The sequence below is a fragment of the Sipha flava genome, unplaced genomic scaffold, assembly GCF_003268045.1.
Source record: "Sipha flava isolate LNK unplaced genomic scaffold, YSA_version1 124_pilon_pilon, whole genome shotgun sequence".
NCBI classification, from domain to species: domain Eukaryota; kingdom Metazoa; phylum Arthropoda; class Insecta; order Hemiptera; family Aphididae; genus Sipha; species Sipha flava.
Window position 1 is genome coordinate 737942 of NW_020271750.1, and position 15369 is coordinate 753310.

General features: G+C 34.7%; 1 protein-coding gene across 2 annotated transcripts in view; it reads right to left on the reverse strand.

Moving 5' to 3' along the window:
• Positions 1–15369, reverse strand: part of LOC112694155 (homeobox protein caupolican-like) — a 69423-nt gene that overhangs the window by 14606 nt on the left and 39448 nt on the right. Inside the window, exons 1-2 of one of the 2 annotated variants that reach the window (XM_025569543.1) lie at positions 14834–15317; positions 2152–2481 (exon numbers count right to left, since the gene is read on the reverse strand). In XM_025569543.1, coding sequence (XP_025425328.1) covers positions 2152–2481; positions 14834–14893 — 390 coding nt within the window. In that variant the 5' untranslated portion in view covers positions 14894–15317. Of the gene's footprint in view, positions 1–2151; positions 2482–14833; positions 15318–15369 lie in introns of those variants that run through there. The other variant, XM_025569542.1, reaches the window with a different exon arrangement.

Consider the following 15369-nt stretch of genomic DNA (forward strand, 5'->3'; position numbering starts at 1 on the left):
CGACGTCATCGCACGCGTACACAGTAGCGCATACAATAATAATACGTGTCAGTGGGATAACGTATCAATCAACTGCATACAAGAGCGTTATACACATACCCATTATCGTCATTCTCTCTCCCACTTTCTCTCACTCTGTACGTCTCACTTAGTTCTGATCGTATATAAACTCATTGATATAAAAGATGCTCGTGTTTATATTCATCAATCTACCCCTCATATATATATAGATACCGTTATTTTTCACGCGGCGGCAGCGTTTACTACCCTCTTTATACTCACTTGCTCGTATGTGTATATATAGTCATAAGCTTCTCTCTTTATTTATTTTTTCACTCCCCCAAAAAGCCTCTTTTAGTGCGTTGCCGCCGTCGCCGTCAATTTTCCGCTCGTTAATGAAGCCTCCGCCCAGGCAGTTGCGGTTCTCTCATGCGCTCACACACACACACACACACACGCACCCACGCACGCACAAACGAGTAGGGTGTATACATACATATAGTAATATCGCGGTATAGTGGTAGTAGTGGTATACAGAGTACATATATAAGGAAGCATACAGTTCGCGAAATCACCGCTACCGCACTCTCCACCGCCGCCCGTCGATAAATCACGCCCCGCGCCGATTTCCACCCCTCCAACGTCAGCGTCGGTGGCGGCGTCATCTCCTCTCCCCGGTTAACCGGAGGCTGTGGCGGGAGCGGATTGATTTATGAACATTGCACTTCGCGCGCGCCAAAGCTTCTTCTCTCGCCGACGCCACAGCCACCACGGCGACCCCTCCTCTGCGGAGTTTATATACACGCCCGATCGTATAATAGTCCTTTGCTCGCAAAGGCTTTTTATTTCCGCGAGCGCACCCCGAATAATCGAATATAATTGATACTGGATTATATGGACGACTTGACTTATGGGCTCGCGTTAAAAGGGCCATTAAAAAAAAAAAAAAAAAGAACGACGATAGAAAAAAAACCCAAGATCCGCGGGCGCGTGAAATTAATGCCAAACAAACAATACACGATGTAGCGTGTACACAATGCTATCATGCTGCAGTTTCCACGTCGCGACCGACGAAAACACTCAGTCACAAATTCGAAACAACGCGATCGATTAATTATCGTAATTATACGTAATAATAACACACAATTGACCGTATAATATTGCATTGTAAACAGAATATAATTAGATTATATAGGGGAACCGATGGTTTTCTTGCGTGCCATGCCGAATCCCAGCCATTACATCGTTATATTTATACAAATAATTATTGTTCAATATACGTGCATATTATAATATTTATATTACATTTATGTACACCACGTTGAGCTTAATATGAAGTCGAGAAAATTAAAAAAATAAAACTGTATACACGAACACCAGGACCGAACGAAAAGCTCAATTATCTCCGAGCGTTTAACACATTTTTACGCATTTAAACATGTTCGAAATACTACTAATTACGGTTCGTAAGACAGACGACGACCGTCTCGAACATAATGTAGGTACTCATATTACGAGTACTATTCGAGAACAATGATGCACTCGCTTAGAATATACGGTATGAAGACGATAGGGGCGTATTTAGACTTACTACTAGGGGGAGGGGCGACTCAAATTTTTTCTATAATTCAGGTTCAAAATTTACAAGTAAAGTTTTTGGTAATATTTAAATCAGGTGAATTCTTAATATTTGTGGTGTTTTTTTTTTTCAATCTCATGCCGAATCCACTTGTATTCGACGACTTTTATGCAGTTCTTTTACAACACCTGTCTGTGTATTGATAGTTACGCTCGTGTTTTATTTGATTTTTCACTAAGTAGGTACGGACCCGACAAAAAGCCCAATTCAGTGTTCACAGCCACGCGTAATGCGATTTCGTTATCAGATGATCCACATTGGGAAAATTCGGAACACGTATCTCACGTACGATCCTAATTCCTTATATACGGATTAAAGGGGGAGGATCACCCCTTCGCCTTCACCCCTAAAATACGCCGGTGGAAGACGAATGGTTCGCGGAAGATCAGCGGGGAACCACCCGCGATGATGCGACGTCGGTTTTCGGGATAAAAGTTTCGGAACGGAGTCGAAACGAATGCGATCGCGCGCGCGCAGCGGCATTGCGTTACGGAAATTCGAACGACACTTACCAAGTGCGGGTAGAACGACGACGTGTCGATGCTGGGGTACGGGTTCTGGTCCGTGGACGGGTACGGCGCGTACACTGCTGTGGTGGCCGGCGTGCTGCGGTGGCTGGCGTAGTGCGGCGGCAACGACGCGGCCGCGGCCAGCTGGCACGAGCACACGGCGGCCACGGCGGACTCGGAACCGGCCCGGTCGCCCGGCACACCGCCCGCAACGGTACAGCACGTGCCGCAGCCGGCGGCGCCCATGACGTCGGGCGATAAGCCGCCGCCACCGCCGCCGCCCCCGCCGCCGGCGGCCAACGGTGGTGATACTGACTCTCCCGTCATCACGCTCTGCGAAAACAATACACACAACGATAATGTTTTGATTGATACAAGAATATTTTTATTTTTTTTTTTGAGGGAGAAAACGCGACGATACAATTGCCATGCCGCGCTCGTGTCGGGCAGCGATCGACTACGCGGCACAACACCTATTACGTACACGAAATCGGTGGCGTAGGGAGACTCGCTAGCGCCCCTGGCAGATTTAGAAAAAGTAACATTTCTAACCAATTAATATCCGATGTTATGATATTTTTTTTAACCTTTAATTTTACTAATATTTACATAGTATACAATTTATACTTTTACAAGTTATTATTACAATGTTAATTTTAAACTTTGAAAACTTACTTTTTTCGCTTTATGACTGGCGTCTACGTATTTTAAATAGGTATAATGGGAAAAATTCGAATTAATTGTAGGATAAAACACAGTTCTCTAAACCCTTGCTACCCCACTGCACGTAATGTAACAATCTACTTATCAATTATTTACGCACCGCGCAATTTATTCAAATCCAACGCGCAGACCGTTGGTCCGGTAAACCGTATGGGTGACCAAAAGTTACTCAGAAGTTGTTAAATAAATTGAAGTTCAAGACTATTTTATTGGCTACGGTACCATGATGATTGGGTATACGATCGATATAGGTAGTTACCGCGTTCCTAGAGAGTGGTGGCATTTTAGAAAAGGACACTTGCCCACGTTTAATTTTGAAAGCCACTCGATGCGTTGTTAGCATGGTTTTTTCGTATTTTTAAGAAACCGTGTGCATTTTGGGGGACAAATATTGGTTTATTTCCGGACAGCTATCAGAGGATTAGTCCCATGTGAAAAAAATCTGAAATTACAACGCTGTATTCCTAGATACCCCGCATTTCAATATATTCAAAATAAAATCTGGTAACGATATTAACCGCATAAATACATATATATCGCGGTAGAAGCGGCGAACTGTTTTTGTCTCCGTAACTCTCAACAGACGAGGTTGTCGCTTCATAGTTTGACCGAGAACGTATTGCACATCTGTGCTTCGATTATTTCACACTCGATCTGTTCACTACCCTGCATAATATAATAATATGCAGACTTGAACACTGCGCGCCCGTAACCATCGTACACATCGTCTTAACGAAAACACTATAATACTATAGATGTACATCTGTTTATTAGAACTATTCGTGCCATCGTAGTTTTACAAAAAACGATGATTGTTTAAAAATTGACAAAATATTTCACATATTGGATGCTTTACTTGTATTTTTTGTTTCTTTTTTCCTTACTTTCGAGCCAACAACATTCGCAACATTTCCATTATTATTGTTGCATTGCTGTACTCGTCGCTCCGCTAAACGTAATCGGTTATTCACACAATAAAGTTATCATTATGATTGTTGTATCGCAGGGACCATTTTTGCGCGGCTGAAAACGTTCGAACTCGAACCGACACACGCTAAGCATGTATTCGCGTATACGCAGGAAAAAAAAAACGAGTCGCGCAGCCCCGAAATTATCGCCTTTTCGCTATTTTTTTCAATCAATGTACTTCGTAATAACACTAAACGCCGTCGTCACCTACACAGTTCGCTCTCACGTTATTACGACACACGTCGACGACGTCGTTATCATACCGTAATATATTATTATTTTCGCGTCTCCGTTATTCTTCTCCCTGTCCATGCCGTACTCGCCCGTCTAGAAGATATCTGTTTCTCTCACCCGAGCCCCGGTCGTCGTATAATTATTTTAATTGGCCATTCGATACTTGTGCGCGCGCGCGTCCGGACCGGTTGTTGCGAGGTGTGAACCCGAAAGCGCTTCGTCGGGTTTTCGAGAAAGGTAACGTAAACACCACGAACGACGTATATGTCGTCGTAGACACCACAACTCGACCGCAAAAACCAATAGACCGGAATGACGGCGGCCGGCAGACAATAATGAAAATATACAACTCCCATAATAACAACGTAAATGTAAAATATGTATAAGCGTATATAGGATAGCCCTCGGTGGCCGTCTTGGGAGTTTTTTTTTTTCTTGGTCATTGATTATATCGCAAAATAAACGCGATGCGACGTCTCGTCATCGGTCCGATCGACAGAATAATCGTTGCACGCCCGCCGATGTCTTACATGATGTTTGTCCGTGTTACGTAACATAATAAAAGAGTATGATTTTAATGCGCACCGTTTCATATTTATTTAGTGTTATACATTTGAATAGCGTTAATAGCTTACAACAATATATATTTTTTATATAAAAAAGTAGAAAAAGTGTTATTGTATTTTAAGTGTATGTTTAATCTCTTTTTTTTTTTGCTTGTATATATTTATTGCATATTTTTGGATATTTTTAACAACTATATTAGAGTTAATCATATCGTATAATTTTGTATACCACATAAATTCTATTACAAGTTATAATAATATGATCGATGGGAACTACAAAAGTATAATACAGTATGGAATATTGATGATTAGTAGTCCAAATGGAAAAATTCGAGCTTTCCGCAAATTAATTGCCGGATTGCTTAGCTAACTCTCAGCACAAAGTGTGGGACATAAATATGAATTTTCAACTTCCGCAGTGATCGAGAATCCAATCCGTATATTAATGATAATAATAATATTTTATCGGAATGTAAATGCTATGTCTTTACGCGCGATGTTACGGACTAAGAGTCGATTTCGTGGTTCGTCGTGTACATATAGAACACATCCACAAATATTAGTAATTATCATGGTGTAGATCACATTCTTTCATAATTATTATTTTTCATGTTAATAACAATAATCATATGATAAATAATTAATATCGATTCCGACCACAATATTGTAAACGGATAAAACTATATAATACACAGACACACGTAATATATACACATACATACACGTGTCAGACTTACCTAATGCCGAGACACTACACACAAAAACGGATGTGGGGTACGGGGAGGAAAATGTAATAAAATTCTATAATTTATACATGCAGCAACAATTCATAAATATTTATGAACCCGTTTTCGTGGGCTACACTCTCACACCACCACTACCACTCTACCACCACCGTGCGTACGCGATGCGTTCGATCGTCGTACTGATAACAGCTATTATTACGGTTATATATTATATGCGCGAACATAATATACATAAAATATAAAATACGCGCACACGCGCAATTTTTTTATTTTCTCATTCTATTGCCAGGCACAGTATACGTTATTGTGTATGTGTATCATGAGCTAAAATGAGCTTTTGTTAATTAACATTTTGTATATATATATACAAATATATATGTGTACACCAACTACCTATGCTAAATGTAATAAGAATTTTAATATACTGTTGGTGCATACACGACATCGCCGTCGTCGCCACGCGTTTTAATTGCGGTACCGATAGCGAATTTCATTGGGTTATCAATCAACATTGTATATAAGGGAAAACTCGTGTTTTCGGTCCGATTACCTGTACAAGAAACACGTGTCACAACCTCTAAGGAACGCGTACGAATAGACGGCGGCGGCGGTACCTCCCTTCCCCGAACTCGATAAACAATATAATATGGTATTATTATTATTATTTTTTTTTCAGTAAAATATTTCGAATATAATATGGACCGAAAGAGTTTTTTGAAAAAAAAAAAAAATGACCACAGTGCGAGAAAGACAAAAGTCTATACCGTATTTTTTCAGTTTCTATCCGAGAGAGATGTTGACACATTGTTTACATACTTAACGTCCCACACGACATAAACGAAATAATATACGAGCTTATTGTTGGAAAATAATAATATAAAAACGTTGACAAGATTATTGTACACATACGCGGCGGCGCTGTGGTGGTTTTTTACGATTATTTATTATATTAATACATTATACTCTTCTTTTTTTTCTCTCTGCTCTCCTACAATCCGCCTCGACGGCTATCTTATGGTCACCGCAGTTATGCCCCGCTCGCCACAATGCCGCCCGCCACCGCCCGTGACCAAAATGATTCATTCGCACCGAAACCTGTGTTTATATATGTTTAATATAATATTGCGTTTGACAATGATAAAATATATAACACGTAATGATATCAAAACTTTTCGAATATAAGATGCAGTTGGACGAAAAGCGTATTTATATGTTAAAATAATCCAAACGACGTTCTGTATACATACAGGTACGCAGGTGTACTTATTATTATTGTAAACGATAATAATAATTAAAAGTCGCATATATTCTATCTGTTGTGGAAACAATGAAACGCATATTTGCGTATTTTGAAATGAAAAAAGATATTACTGTCGGCTGCCGATTGGTGGACCGTAAACCCTAGACTACTCATTTTTGTGCTTATACCAATACATGTTTATATATGTTTATACAACTTATAAATACCGCAGCACTCGGAACAAAACTTATACAGGAGGTATTGTGTGTAAAGTAGGAATGCAATTAGTTAGTTACTACTACTACTCGAATTGCGAGTCACGAACGACCTTGTCCCATCAAATCGAATGGAACAAAACTACATTAATATCGGTAACTAAACGATTTCTTTACACTGACAGCAATTTATTACATGATTTATCGAGAAAAAAATTGTCAAGAAACGGAATATACGGATAAACGATTGACCACTGCACCGAATGTCCAATATGTACATAAATATATATATATATAACTGTAGATATGTACACACTATACTAACGTAAAAGTATAACTTATAATATATTTTAATTTAGGGTCGACGGAAATATTCTGAAAATTAAACGAACTAAGATTGCGCGGACTTTGCGCTGCTTCAATGAAAATAAACCAACGAGTATCATAAATTAATATAATTAATGATTCTCAGGCTAAAAATAAAAATATTCTAATTAAAAATTATAACTTGTTAAAAATGTGTACCTAATTGTATTATGTGCGTTATAACCAATAATTAAAAATATTCGCTGCAGATTATACTCAAAAATCAAGCCGTAACAAACTGTTTTACAAAAATGTCCAATTAGGACTTCGACCGGACTTAAAAACCGGAAGCTACGAAAATTCATATACTCGTAAGCGCGAATCTAAAATTACAATTAGGGAAGGTTAAATTTTAAACAAAAAGATAGTACACAGTTAAAAATAATTAAAGTAAAATAAAAATAAAAATTATTAAGTTCATTTTTATTAAGTTTTATTATTGTTAATGTTTAATTATTATTATATTTATATTCACTCGGCAACAATATAATCGTTATTGATATTCTTAGAAGTTTAACGGAAATTATGATTATTTTAATAATGATGAAATATAGTAATATATGTTGTTTAACATTTTTGGTAAAAAAAAAACAAAAAATTGAAAAATTAAAAATCGCAATTTATGCATTTATTAATTTATAAATAAACTCGAAGGACTTAATCTTGATGCTTTGAGGGGGAGGAGTCTTGATTCCCTTATATCCTCACTTGTATACTTGTCGAAATAATATATTATTATGTGTAGGTATACGTGTGTCTACTCGATTTTAATGATGAAAAAAGTGTAGATAAATAACACAATTATTTATTATACCAAATATTGGACATCATATTAAGTGTATAATTATGTTTATATTGTTAAAGCCGCATATATTCACATAGATATAGTATATGTGTAAAACCTATTGAATCTTTTATTGTTTTTACAAGCTATTGTTATCTCTACACTTACTGAAGTATGCATGATGATCTAGTTATGTATAATGTCGTTTGATAATTTCAATAAATATATTTCAACCTTGATGTTCTTTTTTTTCGTTAAGAAATATAATTGTATACATGTTATAAATATTTCAAAATTTGAGTCTCATATTTGTATTTGTGTAAATTTATAATTTTTTAATTTTTATGTAGATTTAATTAAATTAATGGTCGTTTAAATAATTAATTGTAAAATTAAATATTTATATATATATAATATAATATTATTTTTAATTGAATAGATAAAATCGTTCTTTATAACATTTAAATAGGTTATCTAGCTTATAATTATTAATGTAGACTTTATTTATTTCTAATTTGTTTCAAGAGTTATCGATAATTAGCAAAAATACTAGTTTCATCAACGCGCGTTTTCATTTCTACTATTATAAATAGCTGTGAAACAATGTATAAACTCGGGCGTATTGATTTCAGCCGCGAGGATCGTGATGAGACATGGATATAAACTATATTTAATACATCGATCACGACTTCCAATAATGTAAATCGTCATCATAATAATTATATTGTACCGAATAAACCCACACCTCAGGAAAAACAAAAAGGAAAATATTGACAAGAGATGCAAAACATTTAAACAATACGAACGATTCGATGTATAAGCGTGCTCGATAAACAAAATATGAATTGGCAACATGAATTCCAAGTAAGAAAACCATAGTCCAAACCGATAAGGGAAGCATTTGAATACACTGCAGCAACGGGAAATTTTCGTGGTAAGTAACAAGTATGTGTTCTCGACCGCAAAACAACGATAAAATCAAATCGACGGCGGCCGCACGGGAGGCACTACGCAACAGAAACAGCAGTAGCAGCGGTTAGAAGAGAGTAAACGAACATTGTTTTTGAAATTAATAAGGTAATTTTTATGCGGTAGCTAATTTATACATATTTTCGTAATAGTAGGATATAAGTTTTTTATTATTCGTTCCAACAATCGTCATTATCTGTATACGACTATCGCGGCGGCGGCGGAGACGACGACGACGATGGAACCGGCAGCGGGTGGTTTGCCGTAGGCGTCACACACACACACGTGATCCGCGCCAGTTTAACTATACACATATTATAATAATATTATTATTAATATTACTATTATTATATTGTACGTACGTATTATTATAATGCGCAGCGGCCACGGTTAAAATACGGATTTTGACGAAACCGATTTGTACCACAGAAAAGTATATGGGTACAACGACTACAACCGTGGTATTTAATAGTAGGCGGCAGCTGGCAGTGGAGATACTTGTACGCATATAGGTACACACGCGTCGCATCGACGACCGTGGCGCCGTGCGCGCACAATATCCGATTTCATCTGCTGCCGCTGCTGTTGCGCGCCCATTGTTGTCGTAAATTATGTATATGTGTGTGTGTGTACATAAGCATAACTGCGTACATACAAAGGAGAAGATATTCTCGACGGGTTTTCGCGCGGTTATATGTCCCCTTGTCTATTGTTTCAAATCGTCATATAGCCGTACAACATATAAATACCAGTACCATAGTTAAGGGGGGTTTGAACCACCAACCCCCCCATTACCTAAATCAAAGCAAGTGAAAAGCAATTAAAAAGCAATTATAAAAATAATTATTACCTAAATATATATCAAACTTCCTCTCCTCAAAACCCTTGGTATGAACGTAAATGTATATGAATGGACCCGATAGAGGTAACCTATACGTTGGTATACTTATATCTGAGTGTGCGATACCACTCTTTAATTGTATTCAAAATCTCGTTCGAAAATGATTCTTTTACACGTCTTCCTACTTTCTATGTACACGCGCTGTTACATATATATATATACATGTTTAATACCTATTTAAGACGAGTACGATATCAGGTATATTAATATACCTGATATCGTACTCGTCTTAAATAGCAATTGCTTTATAGTTAATAATTTAGGTAACCTATATAGGTAACCTATAGGTTTCGTACAAAAAAAAGCTCGTTTATCATATTTACACACGAGTATAACCGCTTTTTATCTAATCATGGTTTTTACACGTTGTTGCGCATCAACATACAACATGCCGAATCTTTCAACTTATGAATTGGTTGAACATCATGTTTACAACGTAAAATAAGTATAAATACGCAATATCATATCATAATACTACTTTGGTATCTAATTAAACGTGAATATATATATATAAAATTTCACATTTAAACAAGTATATACCTACATGTAAGTATATTAAACTGTACGCTTCAGTTTAATTTACTATAGTAATGTAATTCAAGCCAATGGTCCTGTTATCGAGACTTAAACGTCAACAAAAAGAAGAAAAAACAAGTAAATGCAAATAATACATTCTTTATTAATAGAGTTTGAAGAAATAATAAATAAGTTGATATACTATATATGTATATATTAGTATGCATATATTGACAACATTATTTAATTACGATCAGTATACCTATATTAGTAGGGGCTATTATTCAATCGAATTAATAAATTATTATAATATTGTGAGTTCACCGAGATGACGATACGTGAAATAATGAATTTCTATGTATTGTACCTACACTATCACTAAGTAAACATTGTACTGCTTTTATTTAAGTTCAAAGTTCATCATTACAAGTGTTACATAGTTACGACTGTTATAACTTATAAGTAATAGTATGTTTGTAAAAGGTTATAAAAACAACGCGTTAATCATTTCGATAGCATATTTTATTACAAGCATCCTATAGAGGATTTTAATTGATATAGAAGTATTTAATTTGTGCAAATATCTACATTATAATTTTTAAAGATTTTGTACACCAGACAATAAATAAATACGTATGGTAAAATATAAATGCGAATCGAAAATATTAATTTTAAACCATTTACTTCACCCTTGTAGTACCTACACAATCAAGGTCCAAATTTAAAACGAAGAATGTCGTTTTTGATAGTTGCAAATATCACAGTGCACACGTGCGCCTCTACATTTGACACATTTTGTCATATTTTATATCGATAGAGTATTGTTTATAAATTTAACATAATTATCGATATATGTGCGGATGTGTGTGTGCGCGCGCGCGCACGTGCATATGCTTTTGTACTTTATACAGCCGACCGTGTATACCATCTAATATACATATATATTAATGATTTTATTGAATAAGTGATCTATGAACTTCACGTATTTATTCAAGTCGAAACACTAGCCGTCGTAGCTCTTAAGTCATTATAAAATTAGGTATAATAATTTAAATTGAATAATAAAGATTAAAACAAGTTTTCCCTAATTATTTCATGTTGAAAAAAAGTTAAAATATGTAAAACAAATTTGAACCATATTAGTTTATCACTATTTAAGAGCTATAATAGGTATATCATAATGTAATTAATCAAACATTAAACGTGGAGTCATCTTATGGTAACCTCGAAAGATAACAATTTTTGATATAGCTAATGAGGAAACAAATTATTCACATCCCGTAATAATTAGACGTAACTACATAGATTGAACTAACATACATTGATATTATACCAGTTAGTAGTATGTATAATATAAATAAATATACATTGTTTTCTTTTGAATTTATATTTATTTTATAATATTGAAAGTATTACCAATACGAGGTGTATTAATACATATTCGGTTCGTTGATTTATACCTATATTTTTATTTTTATATTTTAAAAAGTTATTTTGTTGACAATAGAAGAATTATATTTACAGCCTAATATTTACTTTTAATATAATAACGGAAATGAAAAAATATTTCAAAAATTGAAATTATAAATACATATTTCTAACTAATGCCGAAGTCAGAATTTTTTTTCTTTTCTATGGAGCTTTTCATGACAACTTTTTATTTTTAATTTTTCATATAGTAAAACTAGCTGACCCGACAAACGTTGTTTTGTCATATAAATTATTTCTAGAGAATATTTTGCTAGAAAAAAATAACTAATTTAATATAGGTATGTAAGGATGTGGTATATAAGTGGAAAAGGTATGGAGTGCTGTAAACGGTGACTAAATATAAAAATGAAAAAACATCTAACATTTATTTTTTTAATAATTTACTAAAATTGGTCCTTTAAAATTATATATATCGTTAATTATGACAATATTATTAAAAAACAATATCAATTCCTTAATACAACAGAGTGTACAATATTTTTTTATCCTATATTTTTCCAACACAAACAAACTGGAAGGTTCGAGAGCACGCCACGTATAATTGTCCGTGTGAAAAATATGATGTGCTCAAATCTAAGCTACAGACATCGTTTGGTCTTCAGATTTATTGATAGTCATTGCAAATGCCAATCTAATTTGAAATTTAAGGCGTTTAAATTGTAATAATATATTTTCACTTTGGAATTTTCCATTTAAAATGATGGCTTCAATAACATTTTTCATTAATTTTTTAAAGGCTTGTCACGTGCCGTTGCACAACCGTGGTAGGTTCAAAATACGAAGAAAAATAACTGGAGATCCAAGTTGTAAATTATGCGATGGCTTGCCTGGTAAATCCAATGAGTTTAAATACTCTTTTGGATAATTTACAGCTTCAATAGCATCACAAACTGTATCAATAAATTTGTATGACACCAAGTCTCCTGGTAACAAATGTATCTTGAGATTCAATTAGTTGACGTCCACATATTTAGCTGTTGAAATTACTCATTCTGCCAGCCAATCATGATTTGTGTTTTTTCTGTGTACATTGGGAAATATCTGGTTAATGAGAGCATCTTGCGAATTAATGATTGTGTAGAAATCGGTCGGTAATTGTATGCATCCCGTTTCATCTGTAGTAACTTTACCATCACCGATATTTAACAAATGTTTTGAGAAACTTCCGCACGCAGCTTTTTTTGATTGAATCACAAGTTTCGTAATCATTCACTCTCTATCTTTACATACATGTTGACCATGAATTTTTGATAAAACTCACGACATCGTAGGATAATGTTGTTCTGATCACATCTAATCATCATCAACCGATATGCATAATAATCCTTAGAACTAACATTCTTATTTATTTTAGTACCCGTTGCGGGATCTTGTTGTTTAATATTTATGCAATACCAGTCATTTAATACCAAAAATAAAATTTATAGTTTGAAATAGTTATTAATAGTTTTTTAATAGTTTTTTAATAGTATCATTTAATAATTCATTTTCAATTGCGCAGTTATCGACCGGGTCGAAAATTATTAAATTAAACTACGATGTCTTAAACAATAGCACACAGGAGTTTAAAAATAGATAAGAACCTATTTGCAGACTTACCAAATGTATTGACAAAATTTCATTAAAATCGATCAAGCCGTTTCGGAGGGGTATGGTCACAAACACTGTGATACGATATTTATATATATATATATAGAAAAAAATGAATTGTAAATATATAAAAATGAACCTTATTTACTATACTACAACAGTAAAACGACTTCTGGTTAAATATTAAAAAATACAATTCTACGAACATACAGGTAAATTAAGTATATTTAAAAAAATAATCAGTTGATTCTATGAGAAAGGAGAAGGGATCATGTAAATCTTTCTTAGTTACAGAACTTTAGGTTCAAACATATAAATATATATATATATAAATAGAAACACAACGAATAATTTTGCATTTTCGTTACATAAACTACGTTTGTACTTTTTTACTGAGATCGCATAAAAACATCTATATTATTTGGTATGAAAACGTAAATATTTATATATATAAAATTAATACTTCGTTTTTACTCTAATTTTTTTATTATTTTATATTAATAAAATAAAAAACTGTATAACTAGTACAATAGTTTAATTAACAGATTAACAGATTGGTTATTGAAATTAAATATTGCACAATGAATTGTGCATAATGTAAATATTATAATTTCTTGTCCTTCACTAACTTTTACGTTCAATTATTTATAATAATAAATATAATTCAGCAATTAAAATTTTCAGTTTATTAATTTTCACAGTAAAAATATGTTTATAATAAAATTCTGAGATTATTGTGACGTGTAGTAGATATCTAATTAAGAATTCAGTCATATTTATATTATAAAAAATTTATTGATACAGAAAAAAAAATGAAAAAATATAAATTCAATTAAATATTTTTAAAAATGCATATTTATAAATTTATTACTTTTAACACTTCCTTTAAATCACATATAATAATCATTACGAAAAATAATTCGAATTTAAAAAGAAACTGTCAGCAATTATGATCATCCATTATACGATATCTATGTGAAATAACTTATATCAAAAAAACATTTATTGAATTAGATTTATAAGCACTGCATGCAGTAGTAGATGATCGGATCGAACTATTAGAAACCGATTTCATATTTTAGGACCGATATTCTGAGTAAAAATATTACCTAAACAAGCAAGATAAGTACTAAAAACATCTAACATGAGCTTAGAATATTTATATTAAACTTTAAAAATATTGTTTCCGAAGGAATATTAAGAAATGAATTACGCGAACTCGACCGAGGCATAATTTTAGCATTTATTCGTTCTACAACGAGGGGGGCACAACCGTGATAATGGGTAAATATTATTAAATCGTACTAGACCTAAACGATACAAAAAAAAAAAAAAAAGGGAGAAATGTAAAAAAAAAAAAAAACGATCTACATACCTGTTGTCCGGGGGTCGGGTACGCGTAACCGAACTGAGAATACGCCGACATGGTAACCATTTGTGTTGAGTGGTATTTGCACCGGTTTTTCGAGTAATTCGTCGGAGACGTCCAACCGCAACAGCGGTCTCGAACTTGCGGCGTGGTTCGAAAAAGCGTGCGCGATGTGTACAATAATGACGAACGTGGAGAATGTGTTGGCGCGGACGGAGAAACGAAAACACGGTTTATTATCTGATCTCCATGACGGGAGGAGAGCGAGGGGAAAAAAATATGTACCCGAAATCAAGTGCGGCGACTACCCCTCGTGCGAAGGGATGTGCGCGCGGGGCGTACGCAACAACGGTCGGTCGGTGCGCGCGAGCGTGTCTACGTGTGACTGCAAGTGCGCGCGCGCGTATGTGTGTGTTGTGAGTGTGACGCGCACGGTCGATGTGGCACGCGCACGAGACGGTCTCTGGACGGCGACTGAACGGCGCTGCGTCGGCGGCGGCGGCGGTCGGCCGGTCGGTTCCCCGCTCTTCGCCCCGCGCTAA